Source organism: Notothenia rossii (assembly GCF_949606895.1).
Source record: "Notothenia rossii genome assembly, chromosome: 9".
Classification (NCBI taxonomy): domain Eukaryota; kingdom Metazoa; phylum Chordata; class Actinopteri; order Perciformes; family Nototheniidae; genus Notothenia; species Notothenia rossii.
This window is the reverse complement of record NC_136907.1, coordinates 4,066,370-4,086,088: the sequence shown is the minus strand read 5'-3', so window position 1 is coordinate 4,086,088 and position 19,719 is coordinate 4,066,370. Positions and strand designations below refer to the sequence as shown.

The window sequence follows — 19,719 nt, the reverse complement described above, 5'->3', positions numbered from 1 at the left end:
TAATTATTATGTATTTATTTATTTGGAATTATTTGTATTTGTTATTTTAATATTTGTTTAGATTATTCTTTATTAATTGTCTAACTATGACTTTCATTTAAAGCTTGTCATATCAGTCAATGTCTTTTTTTGTATTGTTGTCATGTTGTTGTCATGTTGTTGTCATGTTGTTATTGTTTCTCTCTCAGTGTGTACAATTAATAAATACAATGCTATAAATATTATTTATCATTTAGTAAAGCACCAGAATAAAAAACCCTCTTGTGCTTCTGCCAAGTGTCTCTAAATCCAGATAAGAAGTACTGATATCAAATCAGTATACTGTGTACTGATTTCACAACAACAACAACAACAACAACAACAACAACAACAACAACCAGTTCAAACAGACCAAAATATGACCTGTGAGCACTTAAGGTACTTTTACTGTACTTGAGTATTTCCATGTAATGGTATCTTAAGCATCTGCTCCAGTAGATTTATTTGACGGCTTCAGTCACTTTTAATTACGATTAAACCAGTAGACGATGAGAGGTAAAATTATCCCCAATATTACAAAGATTTAAAGATAAATAATCAGTCTATACATCTAATAATATCATATATAATAATAATTAATCACATATGGAGGACATGTTTCTCCAGAATTCGTACTGTAACTTTTAATTCTTCAAGTCCATTTGATTAAATATACATTTTTCCTTAAGTAATTAAGTGAGTATTTTGACATTAAAGCATTAAGTACTTTTACTCAAGTTAAGGATCCGAGTACTTCTTCCAACACTTACTACATCTCTTAGGCCTCTTTTCTACTCAAACGAGGAGGCTACAAATCCAACTTTAGCAGCAAAGATCGAGGTTAAAACAGAGAAATCCAATGTGTGTGTGATCAGGTGAAACGCTGAGTCACACCTTGGACATCAGACATACATTTCCTCCGTCCTTCAGGTACAGATGAACTCTTTATTTTCCTTTCTCCCCTGCAGAGCTTATCTAGCGTCCAGCGGTTGTTGTTTCTGTGGCTGCCATCTATAAAACAATCTCTCGGGGGAAACCTGCCATTAACTGATAAGAGTCCCTCTCTGCTGTAATGGGTCCCACTTGAGTTTCTTTTTGGGAGTATAGTCCTCGCAGCGGGCCACCTCCGAGACAAACCCACTCAACGAATGCAACCACTACACAAGAGACACACTCTTCGTACTCTTCGTCTTCATCACGGTGATTAACCAACTGTCTGAGCAGCACTGGGGTCTGATCAGGAATATTCAGGACAAATACTGGTGATTAAAATGGTTTACAAGACAGGCATCATTATGATAAGCACTGCTATGTAGTTATATTGATAGATTTGCAACTTACACATTATTTATCACTTGTATTTAAAGAACTGCACTGTAGCTATGCACACATGACAATAAGCCTTCTTGAATGAAGTAGCACACATAGGGAGAAGGACCAAAAGGCCTATATATATATAACATGAATAAGTGGTGTGCAAAATGAACACTGTTTTTGAATAGTAATTGTTCAATGTGCATGTCTTTGAGCAAGCCTTTAAACAGACGTGATATTTAATGCACAGTAATTTGGAGAGATTTTTCTCAATAATAACAAAACAACTAATAAATGAAAAAATAAATAATAATAATAGCGCTTTTCCTAGTGCTCGAAAGTGCTTTACAACCAAATTAAAAAAAATTAAAAAATGTATATAAAGTAAGTAAATAAATAATCCAAAAAAAATAATATTTGTTGCAGGAATATGCAAAGAAGCAGATCTGTTGACCTTCAGAGTTTGCCACGACCCCTAAAGGTTATGCTCATAAAATACAGCTATATGTACCTTAAAAAAAAAATGTAGAATAATGTACATCTAATGTAATTGAATCCTAACAAAAGGACAGACAGTCATAAAAACAAACAATGTGCATATGCGTAGATTGAATTATAGCTCATGCAAAGACTATGAGGGAAGCCCTTCTTTGAGGCGATGTTTTCGGGAAGGCTGCCAAAATGCACCCATCAAAGATTGACGAGGGTTAAGCTCCCATAATCAATATGACACCGCTAAGTGCCCTTTGATGGAGCTGCACGCAGAGGAAAGGCTTTCTGTGTGCCCGGCCGCTCCCCCCACCAAGAAACCAGCATTTGTCCGAGCGCTAAATGGTCTTCTGAATGTCATTGTCACGGGTACATTAACTTTTATACGAGTCTGAGAGACAGAGTGAGGACGAGCGGCCATTTTCGTTTTCATTAGCGGCCATTAAGGCTACCGTCACACGGACAGGAGCAGCGGAGAGATTTCAGTCCTGCTCTTACACTTTGAAAATTGATCCTGCACCATGTTACATCTAAATAGGTCAATAAGTATCACAATATCAAAGTAATGTAACCTGATTAGTATTTATTGCCTCAACCCCCTAACCATAATACACCTGAACATCATCTGGAGAGGACTCTTTAAAGTAGAGACACTACATACTGATATACACCTGAACATCAGCAGGAGAGGACTCTTTAAAGTAGAGACACTACATACTGATATACACCTGAACATCAGCAGGAGAGGACTCTTTAAAGTAAAGACACTACATACTGATATACACCTGAACATCAGCAGGAGAGGACTCTTTAAAGTAGAGACACTACATACTGAGATACACCTGAACATCAGCAAGAGAGGACTCTTTAAAGTAGAGACACTACATACTGATATACACCTGAACATCAGCAGAAGAGGACTCTTTAAAGTAGAGACACTACATACTGATATACACCTGAACATCAGCAGGAGAGGACTCTTTAAAGTAGAGACACTACATACTGATATACACCTGAACATCAGCAGGAGAGGACTCTTTAAAGTAGAGACACTACATACTGATATACACCTGGACATCAGCAAGAGAGGACTCTTTAAAGTAGAGACACTTATCCCGTTACTAACACGCCTCTAAGATGCACCTCGAGGAATCGGCAGTGGCTAAATGTGCCGGTGTGAGACTCGGTGTCTCCAGGCAACTGGATCTGATGGCTCCTTTGTTGGGGGTGAAAGGTTGGAAGCACTCGTACTAATCTCCTTGCTTCACAATTAAGGAACACAGGAGAGCTGCTCGAACCTCTTCCCGCTCTCAAACAACAACAACAAAAAAAGAAAAGGGATTGAAAAGCTCCTCCATTGTCCCCCTTCTCTCTTCACTCCCCTATAGACCCCCTCCTCCCTCCCTCCCTCCCTCCCTCCCTGCCTCCACGCTAATCGAAAGGTATTTGCACTGTAAATTAAAAGGGCCCTCGCACCGATGCTGTTTTAAACACGGACGCGCTCTCTAAGATGTACACAAACAGATCCAATCTAATTGCAGAGGGAGATTTACTTCAAAATACACAAAAGACCCCGGGCTATTGTTGACGTTGAGGCCAGTGTTCCTCACCCCTTTCTCTCTCCCTCCCTCCTGGGTGAATCCCTTTTATTCTCAAAGTCGCCTCGCCAAGGTTAAACGGCGATATCGGAAAGTGAGGGAACCCTCCTGACAAAACCTTTTAATTCCTGGTAGATTTGACTCTCTCTTTCATTTCAAACAAGTAGATCCTGGACAAAGGCATGCAAATGGGGAATATTGACATAAACACTTGTGTGGAATATGTTCCTATAGCTAATATTATTATTCCTACTGGCTGCTACTCTTCATTAGTCCATCCATTACTGTAACACAAAGCTTTATGTAATAATAATCCAGAAGTCTGCTGCCCGGATCATCACCCGCAACTCATCCGACCACATCACCCCCATTCTCACTCAGCTAGCTTCCTGTACGCTACCGTATTGAATACCAGAACCTTCTACTCACGACCTCGCCCCCATCTACATCACCGACCTCCTTCAGGAGTACACCCCCCCCTCCCGCACCCTCCGCTCTTCCTTCGTAGAACTTCTCACCGTCCCAAGCTCTCGCCTCAAAACCATGGGTGCTCGAGCTTTCAGCTGCTCGGCTCCCAGACTCTGGAACTCGCTGCCACTACACGTCCGTCAGTCTGATTCCATAACAACGTTCAAAACCCAACTCAAAACCCACCTGTTCAAACTGGCATTTTCTTTATAATCTGTACCCTGTGTCCTTTTGTGTCCTTCTGTAGTCCATTTCCTGTTGTTTGTCTTGTCTTACCCCGGCTGACACTTCCCTAAATCCACTGTTTTAATTGTTCCCTATATTGCCCCTATACCCTGTAAGGTGTCCTTGGGTGTTATAAAAGGCGCCCCCCAAATGTATTATTATTATTATTATGTCACTATGTGTAATAATACATGTACTGCCTTTATATACCACACTTCATTCTACAATGTTACGTTTTATTTGATTAATAATGCTGCTTACTTATCTACCTGAATGTGTACTTCTATAATTTGTATATAAATATATGTGCATGCCTTTATCTATACTCTCTATGACAATATATGTCTGTTAAGTATTTCTATATATTTCTATAGCTAGGGAGATTGTATATTGCAGAGTATTCAATTAATTCTTCATTTTCTTTGTATTATTTAGATAGATATATTTCCTTTCTTTTGAGAATGTATTATATTTCTATCTTATTGTATCTTTTAAATATTTTTAACTCGTGTAACGCTTGACAACACTGCTGCTGTGACACAATATGTTCCCAACTTGGGATGATTAAAGTATCTTTCTTTCTTTGCTGTAATAATGTAAATGTCCCCCGCAGAATAAAGGGATTCTGATTCACCCGTGGATTTGTCAGATAAAGCATCGCCGGCGTTGCATTGTGACGTTCGCTGGAGACACATCCTCAGGGTCAAAAAAAAAAAAAAAAAAGGGTGGTTATTGGCTGGCTAGATTTGCAGTGTGTCCTGCTGACTTCCATTTTATGGCCTGTGAATCGCAGAGCCCTGTGGGAGTCTATAATCCATCCCTCCCTCCCCTCCTTCAGCCCTACCTCCCACTGCCCATTCCACATCATTTTATTGGTCTCTGGATGTGAGGCTGGTGCCCCTGCTTTACAAAGATCCATCCATTTCTATTTTGTTATCAAGATTCAAGGCTTTTATCGTCATTTGTACATAGCTATAGTGTAGATATGTTCGAATGACAATTAAAGCCTTGAATCTTGAAACAGTGCAACACAATAAAACAGAAAAAATAGTGCAAGTAAATTCAAATAGAATAGAATATAAATAGTGCATGAAGAGTACAAGTAATTGGACTATGATATATTAGAGTTGCAAACAGATGTTATGGATGTTCTTTCAAAAGATGTGGGGATTCTCCACCGTACGGACATCCCAATTTGTTTCTATACTGGATCCCACCCACCTATTCCCCCGCCCCCCCTTAATAATAGTAATACCAGCTCCCTCCCTGACATGCTGTTGTCCCACAGTTTCCTGCTGAGATGCATCAATGACACTAAGCCTCGCAGAGCAGAGACCCAGTTGGGTATTTCTTTTCTCAATGAATGAAGCTGGGTGCAGTGCCAACTCTCATTCACACATTTTATCTCATTTACACACATCGTCTATAGAGCGGTGCGGGGATGACGTATTTCTGTGTGCCGACCTGGAAGTTAGCATCTCCCCTGGTTTCCTCTACGAAAAGCCAATGGGATACTTAGACATTTTGTTGAGAAGGAGAAAAAAAAGAACGTTGGGCTATAAAGGAACTACAGCACTGTCACATGACTTCACGTCACCACCGCTAAGCTAAAGGAGACTAATGTTGGGCTATAAAGGAACTACAGCAAGGTCACATGACTTCACGTCGACACCGCTAAGCTAAAGGTGGCTAATGTTGGGCTATAAAGGAACTACAGCACGGTCACATGACTTCACGTCACCACCGCTAAGCTAAAGGAGACTAATGTTGGGCTATAAAGGAACTACAGCAAGGTCACATGACTTCACGTCACCACCGCTAAGCTAAAGGAGACTAATGTTGGGCTATAAAGGAACTACAGCAAGGTCACATGACTTCACGTCGACACCGCTAAGCTAAAGGTGGCTAATGTTGGGCTATAAAGGAACTACAGCACTGTCACATGACTTCACGTCACCACCGCTAAGCTAAAGGAGACTAATGTTGGGCTATAAAGGAACTACAGCAAGGTCACATGACTTCACGTCGACACCGCTAAGCTAAAGGTGGCTAATGTTGGGCTATAAAGGAACTACAGCACTGTCACATGACTTCACGTCACCACCGCTAAGCTAAAGGAGACTAATGTTGGGCTATAAAGGAACTACAGCAAGGTCACATGACTTCACGTCACCACCGCTAAGCTAAAGGTGGCTAATGTTGGGCTATAAAGGAACTACAGCACGATCACATGACTTCACATCGACACCGCTAAGCTAAAGGAGGCTAATGTTGGGCTATAAAGGAACTACAGCACGGTCACATGACTTCACGTCGACACCGCTAAGCTAAAGGTGGCTAATGTTGGGATATAAAGGAACTAAAGCACGGTCACATGACTTCAAGTCGACAACGCTAAGTTAAAGGCGACTAATGTTGGGCTATAAAGGAACTACAGCACGGTCACATGACTTCACGTCACCACCGCTAAGCTAAAGGCGGCTAATGTTGAGCCTGATGACGTTTAGTCGTCTCATTTAGACACTTGTTAGCAACGGCCATTTTTTTCAATTCACCAGTGGGGTATTTACTGACTTGTTTTATGTCGTAGAACACAATTTATTCAGCTTGTGTTAACCAAAGACTTTATTTGAGGCTAACAACCAAAAACAATTTCAGGAAATCATTGACTTCTAGAAGAAATTAGTAAAATGCTGACTCATTTCCGGGTTCTGGCACTCATTCCTGCACCACTCTGTCATCACACCTAGGCTAAAGGCAGCTATTAACTGACATATTTGATGTCCTTATATAAGGCATCTAACCAAATATCCATTTAGAAACTCACTGACTTCCACACCAGAGAGCAGGAAGTGCTTAAATGCTAACTCAGTCCCGCGTCTGAGGACTCATTCCTGCACTCTTCTCAAAGCTGTGCATTACCACAGGGTCACTCTGAAGCCCTGCTCGGTATCCATCAGCCGAACAGAGGGTCTTCCTCCGCCTGGAAAAACTCATTTAGATCTTATCTGGGGAAAAATGTGTTTGCTGCGAGAGCGAGGCTGGAGAAGTGACTGTAGTCTAGCTAGTGCCACTTGATTTAATTTAGCCCCCGATAGTGTCTCTGACCACTTCTTATTTTGGGAGGTGAGTGAGAGTGAGTGCTAAGGAGGGGGAGATGGAGGGAGGCGAAGAGAAAGAGCTATTTGTTTGCAGAGGGAGAGGGAAAAGGAGCAGTGGGGTTTTAACAGATTGTTGTACAAACATTTAAACAGTAAGTAGATATCATACAGTTGAACAAGCACTTTCTCTACATATCCAGACAGAAAACACATCTGTAAAATAATTTTTCTTTTGATTTGATTCTATCCTTTCCTTAATAGGTTAATTGATTAGGTCCAAAAGACTGCTTGTTCCAGGAGTTTTTCCTTCTGCAAATGTGTCTCTTTTTTTTTTTTAAAGAAATAGACAAAATAATACCCTCATGATGTAGCACTCTGATCTTTAATTTAAAGAAGACACATTCTGCAACTTCTCAGGGTCATATTTGTATTGTGTGACATGTTGCATGCACAAAAACCTTAGGGAAAAGCCCAAAAAGCCAATGAGTTGTAGTAGAGTAGTTAAAATAGAAATACTCAACTTAAGTACCCTTTATCTGTTCTTAATTGCAGTACTTGAGTCATTTCAAACACAGCTTGATCAGCTTTTGAGTGTGATGCTGAATTCGTGAGTCTTAGCCTGGTGCTAATAAAGATTTAAACTCACCAGATGACACAGACAGGAAGCTCAACACAGGAACATTCTGTGATCAAAAGTCTTAATGCTAATGCACATCTGCTCTTTAGCGCGGTGTGCCTCGTAAACATGGATATTTTCCGTTTACAGAGATCATTTCCAACATTTAACATGAGCAGCAGGTCAGTGGAATCACACATGCGTTGTATGTTCCTGGGTGTGTGTGTGTGTGTGTGTGTGTGTGTGTGTGTGTGTGTGTGTGTGTGTGTGAGCAACACGTGTGTAGCACAGGCTGCCCGGCTGCAGGAATATTTGCCTTGCTTATCGCCGCCCTAATGCTCACTGACAACTTAATAACATCACAATTAACTAAATGCTAAACAGATGCCAGCGCTGGACTAATGTGATTGAGACAATCGGCACTTTTGACGTGACCCCTGTGCAGCGCTGCCATTGGCCTAATTTACTTGAGTGACATTGCTAGAGTGTGTGTGTGTGTGTGTGTCTTTGTATTTAAGCTAACTGATTGCCAGGCCACCGGCGAACAAATTACAAGGAAGAAAATAAATAATGTCACTAAAAAAAGAACAGTTTTTAACTTGTTGCACTCCCCTTTTACTTGGTACTACAATTGTGACATACTTTACTTGATTATACTTATACTCTACTTCATTTAAAATAGAAATATTGCACTTTTTCCTCCACTACATTTATCGTACAGCTTTTAGTTACTTATCATTTCCAATTATTATTTTAAAATTATCTTTTGAGAGTTTATAAAATATGATGTTTTCCTATTCTTTACTTGAGTATTTCCATTGCATGTTACGTTATGCTTCTACTGTGACACGTCTCCATGCTTTAATGTTAAACTTAGCCTTTGCAGACCATTGACATGCACTAAAACCTATATAACACTACAGGAAAAAGTGAATAAACTCAATCTGGCCTCTTTAAGTTATAGATGCGAGTACTTCTTCCACATCTGCCTGCATGCTCTCCTCTTGTTCTGTCTCTCCTGCTCTCCTCCCTCCCTCCCTCCCTCCCTCCCTTCCTGCCTCTCTTTCTCCAGCCAAACTATTTCTGGCTTGAGAAGAGAAAGTGTTTACTCTGCGGCAGAGGCCTGCTGGAGTCACGCTGTGTTCCCACTGGCTAAACCCACCATCGCCACTCCATGGTTTGCATTTTTCCCCTGTATTACAAGACTTTAAAAAAAGGAACCAAGGGAGATAAAGGGAGAAAGAAAGAGTGAGCAGCTTCCCCCCTTCTATTATATGTGGATTTTCTCTGGAACCGCCTTGTATATATATGTGTTTGTGTGTTTGTGTGTGTGTTGAGATGATTCATGTATAAACAGGAACACCAACAGTCGGACAACAAATTCTTCAGAGCTCTCATTTCTGCTCGGGTCACATGAGAGAATCTGGCCTCAGTTTGATGGATGAATGTGCAGATTTGAGACCAATTAAAACAAGTACGCACTCGGATATACACGGAACAGATTGGCAGTTACAAGACCTTTAAAACGCATAAATCACTAGTTTCAAATCTGCATTTTCCAGACTAAAAACAAACCAAGAGAGAGTCATTTATCTCCAATTCATTCCTTAGTGTTTGTTTGCAAGCCACTTTCCCTTCTGTGAACACATTCTGACCTTTTGCTTTTCTGCACAGTTGAATCAAGAGGAATGTGAGTGTGGTGTGTTTTAACAATAAAATACAAGAGCCATACATTATGCTGGGGCACCAAAACAATCTAATGAAAAAGAGAGATGAGCATGGTGAGTAAATCTGCAGCTCAGAAATGTTGGACAGTGAGAGGCTGCAGGAAATGGAAACGACACTTTGGAAGAGACCGATTTAAAGAAAGCATTTTCCCAATCACAGTGTGGGACAAAAAGATGTCACAAGGAGAACATGTGCACAGTGGTAATGTACATTAACTTATTTTCTAACAGGAACATTGACTTCTGTTTGAGTAACTAATACAAACTCAATCGAGTCGTGCATCTTTGTTATTCCCTACACAAAAATCCAATGGGATCTCGTTGACTGAAAAGAGGAAACAGGAAGTGCTTAAATGCCGACTCATTGCCCAGTTTACAACTCACTTTTGCAGCCCCCTATTTCCAGATAAATCTTATTTTTCTGGCCCACAAATTCAAACTCAATGTTACAAATAAAACTGCCACATGTGATGCACAAATCGACGTTGGAAAAACCTCCATAAAAAGAATCTGGTTTTGAAATAATGCGACTCAGAGAAAAAAGGGTCTGAGCACGCTTGCAAACGTTGTTATTTGATGTTGTTTTTCTACTCTATAAAGTAGCTACAGTAAGAGGTTTCACTACCACACCTCAGAATTATATTTTAAACATTCGTCCTGTAACAAATTAGATAAATTCTGGATAAACTAAGATAACCATTCGGGGCCGTGACACATACATAACAGTGATAAATCAATATATCTGCCTTATCAGAAACACAACTATTAGGGTGTGTTCTTCTCCATTTTAAAGACTGACATTGACTACTATTTAAACTTTATTCTAAAGTGCAGTTTGGAGCGGTCTCATCTCAGTATGCACATCACATTACGCTCTGCTTCCTGCCAATCACTACATGATGAAACTGAAGTGTCCACGAAGAAATCTTCCTTATATAAGCAAAGCTACTTTAAGACTGGAAGCATGTACACTGCATGACAATTAAAAAAAGACACAACATAGAAGTACATGAGCCACACATCTAAATGAAAGCAGTGTTTTTAATTCAAGGATAAAAGCTCAATGAAAGACAAACACACTGCGAGTCCCAGATTACAGGAATTGAGAGACTGACGCGATGCCATCCGATTTGGGGAAATATGTGACAAACAATTAGCCGTCTGTAGATGTAATGTGGCTCTGGCTCCTGACCACAGGCATTCCTGGATCTATTGGTGTGTGTGTGTGTGTGTGTGTGTGTGTGTGTGTGTGTGTGTGTGTGTGTGTGTGTGTGTGTGTGTGTGTGTGTGTGTGTGTGTGTGTGTGTGTGTGTGTGTGTGTGTGTGTGTGTGTGTGTGTGTGTGTGTGTGTGTGTGTGTTGCCAAAGAAGGGGAAGGTTTTCAGTGTGTTTGTGTTCAGTATAAAAACAGCCACATGATGTTTTGCTGATAGTTACCGTTGGCATCCTACCAGCCCCCCCCCCCCCTTACTGACCTTTACACTATTCCCTTTTGCTCCAATAAACACCAACTTTACCTACTTTACCGAAGACTGTTAATAAATGTGTGTTTTAGGGTGGAAAGTATCTAGAGTGTACCAGCTTTAGGTACTTAATGTGGGTATTTGAGTTACCTTAACCCACTAGATTTACATGAGCTACTTTACAGCAGTATATCAAGTTAATACAATTAGGCTTTTATACTTTTACCTGAGTAAGATATTTAAATGCAACTTGTGAACGACATATTTAAAATTTAGTATGGATACTTTAACTTAAGTATTTTTTCCGAGTACTACAAAGATTCAAAGATTTATTTGTCTAATGCACAATATCTACCGCGCAATTATATGGCAAGGAAAACCTGAAGTGTCTTCTAACAATGCAATATTTTATATACTTAAACGGCAAATAAATAAAAATGTCCAATGAAAAAAAGTGCAAAAGAAAAAAAATTGTTAGTAAGTTGAAGGACAAAAAAAACCTATACAAAGAATACAACCAAATGAAATGCTGTACAGTAGAATAGACACTGAATGCTGTATTGAAACATGTTGATTCTCCCACCAATGCATGTGACATATCCAAAAGGCAACTCAAGAAGAAAAAAAAGGTCGTACAAAGTGAGAAAGAGGGTTTGGATCACACTGCAGCTGACAGAGGACACGCCACAATAGTTCCCATTCAGAGCGACAAGAAACAGCCTCAGTTTCGGAGGCCAAATATTGTCATCAGAGGACATTAGCCAACGGCTGAAGCGCTGCCAAGAGGCAGAGATCAAATCTGTCTTTATGGCCAACAGTAACCCCATGCTCACACCATCCCCCCCCCCCCCCCCCTCTCTGATGTTGTGCGTCTCGGTACTGTACACACAGACATTTCTGTATAAATAAATCCATGTTTGTTAACCTTTTCCAGCTCAAGCTGATTTAACACTGAACTGTCCAGAGGGGCTATTGTTGTTGTTGTTGTTGTTGTTTGTTCTGCTTGTATATGCCTTTTTGAACTTTATGATAGATGAAAAAGATATGCGTATTGTAGAAATAAACATGTATGACTAAAGAAATGTGGGATTCCTAGGGTAAAAAATGGCATTATGGTGGGGCCAGATGAGTAGCAACTATAACACCAAAGTGTTCATCCTCTGGGGAGCATGAATGTGTTCAGTAAGTTACATTATTTGACTTATCCTCAAAGACCATGAATATTCATAGTGTATGTAATAGTTGTTTGGCTAGTAGTTAAGCAGTATGTAATGCGACTACACAGAAGAAAGTCCAAGAGGGTCTCACAAAGGAAAGTTAATGGTTAGGATGAGAAACGGAGGTTACTGATTACCACTAGTTCTATAGATCTGCCTTGTTGTTACATTACATGTCACATGTTAGACGCTTTCATCCAAAGTGGCTTACAAACTCAATACTGTGGACAATCCCCACAGGAGCACTTTGGGGTGAAGTGTCTCAGGGACACAACGACATGCTGACTGCAGTGGGGTTTGAACCTGTGACCCCCGATCCCAAAACCAACGCACAACCCACTGCGCCACACACCTCTGTTATATTTTTTGATTTGATATTTGATTTTGATTTTGATATACTTTATTAATCCCTGTGGGGAAATTGTTTCTCTGCATTTGACCCATCCTAGTGTTAGGAGCAGTGGGCTGCCATTATGTACGGCGCCCGGGGAGCAGTGTAGGGAACGGTGCCTTGCTTAGGAACACCTCGGTAGCACTTGGTCTTGCTGGGACTTGAACTGTTGACCTTCCAGTTGCAAAGCCAAGTCCCTATCGACCTCGCCACCACCGCCCACAATATATATACTAGAGCCAATTTGTTAATCTGAATAGTAATACTGTATGTTGTTAACCTGGGGAAAGTTAAATGGTAAAGCTAAATTAAACACTTTAATTAGTTATAAGAGCACCGAGGAAGTTAAACTGGGATCTAAGGTTATTATAGTAACCCTAGTTCTATAGATCTGCCTTGTCATATTTTAGCAGAGCCAATTTGTTCAGACCAAATAGTAATATGTTGTTAACCTGGGGAAAGTAAAGTGGTAAAGATTAAACATTAACCATTTAAAGTAGTGTAAAGTGCACAGAGGAAGTTAAATGCATTTGACGCAGGAAGGTTATTATTCTAACCCTAGATCTATAGATCTGCCTTGTCATAATTGACCTCGAGCCAATTTCTTAAAGACCAAATAGTAATATATTGTTAACCTGGGGAAAGTAAAGTAGTAGAGCTCAAGTGCACACAGAAAGTTCAACTGTGAACCATATGGTGCAGGTCAACCAAGGTCATTATAGTAACCCTAGTTCTATAGATCTGCCTTGTCATATTTTACCTCGAGCCAATTTTTTCCGCAGACCTTGATCCCTGAGAGGGGCTCAACACATGATTAATATACCATGACTGCTTATGTCTGGCAGGAAAAGACGTCTGGCCCCGGCTGCTGCTTTTACGCCCGAGACCCCCCCCCCCCCCATTCGTTCCAGGCTGGAATTTCTATATTTAGAGCGCTGCTTTCCGCTGTTATGGCTCTTGGATCATTAGCCTCGTTTAACCCATCCTTTACCTCCATGGATCTGATTGGTTGAGGGCATGCCCTGCAGGAGTAACCCCCCATATCCTGCACCTTCCCCTCTTAAATGTTAAGGAGGAATGGGGGGAGGGGGGTAAGAATGGATGCAAAGAAACAGTGGGTCCTCGCAATGGGAGTGTGAGGGTCATGGCTTCAGATCAAGGACAAAGCAATAAGACGATGATAATGATGATGAGGGCCAATTTGGGGATCTGGCTTTAATTGGCATTCAATTAACACTTGGTAGTTAGTGGTTTAGTTGGTAATAGCAGTTTATAAATATAACATCTGATGATACATTTAACTGTTTATACAAGAATCATTTAGCCAATTAGAGACAATTATTTTGCAGTGTAAACATTTCAATAATTGTCCAAATGTCTTTCAAACTTTTATTTGCATTGGGTACTTTTAATACTTTAATGTAGCTTTTTATACCTGCTTACTTTCACTTAGAGAACATTTTCAATGCAGGACTACTTAAACCAGAGTCATTTTACAGTGTGGTATGAGTACTTTTACTTAAGTGCTAGTTTAGGATGATCTATTAGCACTGCGGTTAACCTAATCTCATCTAAAAAGCCCAAAAAAACACAATAAAATCTATTTTTCTGTTTAACTGAGCCGTGTTCATAGAGCAACAAAGAGAAACAAAGGGACTCCCAAACACTCCGGCACATAACTTCATCCCAAACAAATCGAATTCCCAACGATGAGAGAATTGAGTCAATCCTTCCCCCAAATTAAAGAGTTCATCACCCGTCTTGAAGCTGTTCTGGGTCATCGCACATCTGCTTCAGGGGGATTTACTTTCTTCCTATTTACATCTTGGCACCTACATCGCACTCATCTTCCAAAATCTTCATCGTGAGCACTGATAAACAACTCCGGCCTGCCAAGATCCCCCAGTTTGTTGATTACTGTTGGGTCTGTTTTGATTTAGGGCGAGGGGGGACTAATCTGAGATGATGTGATCTAGCTATCTGTCAATCCAGCAACCCCACACACACACACACACACACACACACACACACACACACACACACACACACACACACACACACACACACACACACACACACACACACACACACACACACACACACACACACACACACACACACACACACACACACACACACACACACACACACACACACACACACACAGGGACGGGACCTGGTGATGCCAATGTGTGTCGGAATGTGATCGGATTCTTCCTTAAGACCTTTTCCCACAAATTGGAAGCGTTCAGGACAAACCATCCAATGCAAACATGTTGACAAAGCAGGAGGACATGATATGTGTGTGTGTGTGTGTGTGTGTGTGTGTGTGTGTGTGTGTGTGTGTGCGTGTGTGTGTGTGTGTGTGTGAGATTGTTCCTACCGGTGTGTATCTTCCGATGAGACTCCAGAGATTCCTCCGTCTGGAACTGGGCTCCACACTGGTCACAGACGATGGCCTTCTCACCAGCTGCGCAACGAAAAAGGAGACAAAAGCATGGACGTTTAGAACATATTCACACACATGTTGGGGGCAAACTGTGCGAAAGGGAGATAAAGATTGTATATTAAAGTTAAAGCGGAGACAAAATACACATTATTTAAATGCAACTTCGTATCTAAATGTCCTATTTGTACAGTACCATGTCTCAAGTGCGTATAGAGTACTTTGTTTTTAGGAAATAGATGGACTGTGATGTTGGAAATGCTTTTGATTGGCAGTCTGATACTGTGTAATCTGAAAGCTTTGATCTTTTTTATTCTTTTAGTACAGGCAAGACATACAGATAAGGGACTCACAGTATGTAGTTAGTAATAAAAACAGTACGAGTTTCAGTCTGTGTTATATTGAGAATGTTTTATTGGTTTACAGTGCTGCTGCTGCTGCCTTTATCTAAACGTGTAAAAGCCACCAGACTCCATTGACAAAAAAAAGTCAATCACATTGCATTGTGGTCTAATGTCTTAAAGGGTTGAATCAGCTTCTCCAAAGTACAGACCACGGACCACCCCGCCTTAAAAACACTGAACCAGCCCCTTTAATATGAAAGGAAAATATATTTCTGCAGCAAAAACATTTAACACCTCTTAAAAATGGCCCTCCTAATAAAACCAGTATGAGGTTACCTTACCGTTTTTTTAATCGTGAAACTGAAGCCATTATGAAAGCCACCAGAGTCTATTGATAAAAACACCTAATTTGACCTTTCTCACTGATGTTGGTTGTCCATTCCTAACTCAATTGGTTATTTAGCATGAATGTGTAATTGAAGTGGCTTAAAGGGTTAAATGGGCTTCATCAAATTAGATATTAAAGTGACTTTTGACCTCATAAAACTTTCTGCTTCTCATGTAAACTTTCTAAACACTTCTCTTGCACCACGTTTTGCTTCTTGCATGACGCCTTTGAGCTATGACCTGGTTTTCTATGTTAACTTTAACTTTACTGTTACACTTTAGAACAATAAAAACCTGGCATGCACGTAACTAAATACCTCATATGACCCCACTTCATAAGAATCCCTATAATATATATAAGGCGTATACATTGCATCTCCTGATTCATAGCCAAGTAATGGTTCAGTAAAATGTTCTTGCACGTCACTTTGCTACTTGTGTGTCCCTCCCTTGAGCTATGCCATGTGAACCTATACTTAATGAGTGTGTACAACAGTGTGCAACAGTAAAAAGAGAGACAGGAACCTGGCGGGCTCTCACTCTGCTATGGAAGGGCATATCAGATCAGGCCCAGGCAAACGGCTTTTTATGGCTTGGCATCGAGTACTGTACATGCCATACACATCACACATCAAACAGCACACACACACACATTTTAACATCTGGATATTTGTGTGTGTGTGTGTGTGTGTGTGTGCAAAAGAGATGCGTGCATGTGTGTGTCAGTTTCCACACTCTCCCCACCAGACCTTGGTTTGTTCTTGGCACGTTCTCCTGGGTTACGACACCTCCGCAGAGAGAAAGAACACAATGAAAACAGGAAGCCAGTTCTTAGATGACAAAAAAAAAGAAAAGAGAAGGGGAGCGATGGCTTGTGTGGTTTTGCAACCGCTGTGACATTAGGGAACAGTCTGTACTGTAATAAGCCCGACCAAAAGCAGAAATGACACGGACCGTACATGACACAGTGTGCCTGCCAGTGCTTATGCAACTAGTTATGCAAAGGGCTGTAGAATTCAGCGTGACTGGATCATAAGCCACATCAATGCAACCTTTTAAAACCAGTGCTATCAAAAGATTCATTTCCATTTAACAACTTCAAACTCAATAGACAAGAGCTAGTGAGCGATGATGTCCTTTTTTTTTTTTTAATTGGCTGCATATTCACAAGGCATAATTTGCTGCCCGCCAGTGTCAAATGCACAGATGAGCATATGGCCGAATTAGCCGGCAAAAGCAGCCACTTAACCTTTGGAGAGTAAGACATGCAGAGGAGATGTAGACAGAGTCCCCCAACGCTCACACTGATGTCCCTCATTTGCATTAGTCACAGCGTCCCTCTGCTGCTGCTGCTGCTTGAACCCCCTGATTTAACGTTGTTGTAGAAACTGTGATTAGTATTTTTCTACTTTGCTGTGGTGGCTCTGCTTGAGTGCATTGGAGTCCTTCTAACATATTGATTTACTTGCAGGGGCAACATCGTGCAACCCCTTCTATCTAAAGGCTCATATTGAGTTTATGCACATGTGAATACTTTACATTACTACAGAATAGTTCCCCAAACATGTCGCTAAGGGTGAAAGAAGTAGCTTATTCAGATTAGTAACAATTCTCAAGTGAAGAACTACACAATTGTATTTACTGTAAGTACAGTTCAATTCAACAACTGGGTGCAATTAGATTATTTATATATACTTTGTTGATCCCATGTTGGGAAATTGTTTTGTCTACAAGTATCTATGGATACATACTGTATATAGATACACAAATAGACTGACTAAGACACATTTACTACTAAAACAAGAGGAACGCCCGTCCACACAGCAGCTTAAAAAAAATCTTCCAACGCTTCTCTGCCCATTCACTTTGAATGGGGTGACGTCACTTTGCCTCGCTTTTCGCCGAACTGCATTGTGGGGAGGCAAAGCGAAGATTTCCAGGATTTTCAGGATTCAAAAGTTGAGCAATGTTCAACTTTTGAAGCTGAGCTGGAAGCGTCAGCCAATCAAATCCCGTCTATGCAAATCTGACAGTTCAAGCGCTAGCCAATCAAACCGCGTGCAAGCTGGGAGAGCCAGACCGCAGTTCATTTCCTCATATTCCAGACGAGATATTACGGTAGCAAATCACCCGGTTCTTTACGACCAGAACTATTTACCGGGATACAAACCGGAGGAACCAGGCATGGAGGGAGGTGGCAGAGACAGTGGGTGAAACTGGTAGGTTTTCGCCTGTTTGGAGAGTTTATATCCAGTTTCCTTCGTTTTAACATTTATATTGCTTTGTATGTCGGGGGCGGGACATTCATGTGATTGGTTGTTGGTCGCGTTGCTCGCCAAAAAAAACCAAGCTCTCAGACACGCCCAGCTCCAAGATTTTCAAGATTTTTTCAAAGCTGCTGTGTGGACGGGCCTTTATGTAATCTAGGGACGTCAACGTTAACGCGTGGAAACGAAAACTTGTTCATCTGTAAACGATAACGTGTTAATTACTTATTCTTTAGGTGTGTTTAAAACAGAGGAAAGGCATTTTGATGAAGCATGCACTAACCAGTTTCTTGGTATGACAGCAGATCATTTTCTCAGCCTCAGTATGTTACTGCCATATGAGCACCTGTCCTCTAGCACCCATTATACACAGGATTTCATGCCAATAATCAGAAATTCTCTTGGACTATTGAATCTGTTTTATTTCCTATATCCATTCACGTTGCTCTGTTGGAGGAGCCTGTGACTTCAGCCTCTCATTGCCATATCTACACTGTAGCTGATGTGCACGTGATGGGTAAAGCCTTGAACCTTGAAATCATGCTAGAATAAAGTAAAAAACCCTCGGATTTCTCACCAGTTTGAGAGAGAGAGAGAGAGAGAGAGATAGATGGATATGGATGGATAGAGAGATAGATAGAGAGATAGAGAGATAGATGGATGGATAGATGGATAGATGGATAGATAGATAGATGGATAGATGGATAGATAGATAGATGGATGGATAGATAGATAGATGGATGTATAGATGGATGGATGGATGGATAGATGGATGGATGGATAGATAGATAGATTGATGGATGGATAGATAGATAGGTAGATGGATGGATAGATAGATAGGTAGATGGATGGATAGATAGATAGATGGATAGATAGATAGATTGATGGATGGATGGATAGATGGATAGATGGATAGATAGATAGATGGATGGATAGATGGATGGATGGATAGATAGATAGATTGATGGATAGATAAATAGATGGATGGATAGATGGATTGATGGATAGATAGATAGGTAGATGGATGGATAGATAGATGGATGGATAGATGGATGGATAGATGGATAGATAGATGGCCAGATAGATAGATGGATGGATAGATGGATAGATGGATAGATGGATAGATAGATGGATAGATAGATGGATGGATAGATGGATAGATAGATAGATGGATAGATGGATAGATGGATAGATGGATAGATGGATAGATGGATAGATGGATAGATGGATAGATGGATGGATAGATAGATAGATGGATGGATAGATGGATGGATAGATGGCCAGATAGATAGATGGATGGATAGATGGATAGATGGATAGATGGATAGATGGATAGATGGATAGATGGATAGATGGATAGATGGATAGATGGATAGATGGATAGATGGATGGATAGATAGATAGATTGATAGATAGATGGATAGATAAATAGATAGATAGGTGGATGGATAGATAGATAGATAGATAGATGGATAGATAGATGGATAGATAGATAGATGGATAGATAGATCGGTACTTTTTTGATCCAAATGTGGGAAATGTTTTTGTTGCAGCAGCTTAAACAACACAAGGCAATGTAGATGAGAGAAAGTCTGCATTTCTTAATAACAACACCACATGTGTACACATGTTGTATCTCCTCCCACAAT

The 19,719-nt window shown here is 40.6% G+C and overlaps 1 protein-coding gene across 3 annotated transcripts in view; it reads right to left on the bottom strand.

Moving 5' to 3' along the window:
- The window catches only part of zbtb16a (zinc finger and BTB domain containing 16a), a 186,891-nt gene that overhangs the window by 50,603 nt on the left and 116,569 nt on the right, over positions 1 to 19,719 (bottom strand). For all 3 annotated transcript variants that reach the window (XM_079649285.1, XM_079649283.1, XM_079649284.1), the window contains exon 4: positions 15,010 to 15,096. In XM_079649285.1, the coding sequence (XP_079505411.1) occupies positions 15,010 to 15,096 (87 nt within the window). The remainder of the gene's footprint in view (positions 1 to 15,009; positions 15,097 to 19,719) is intronic.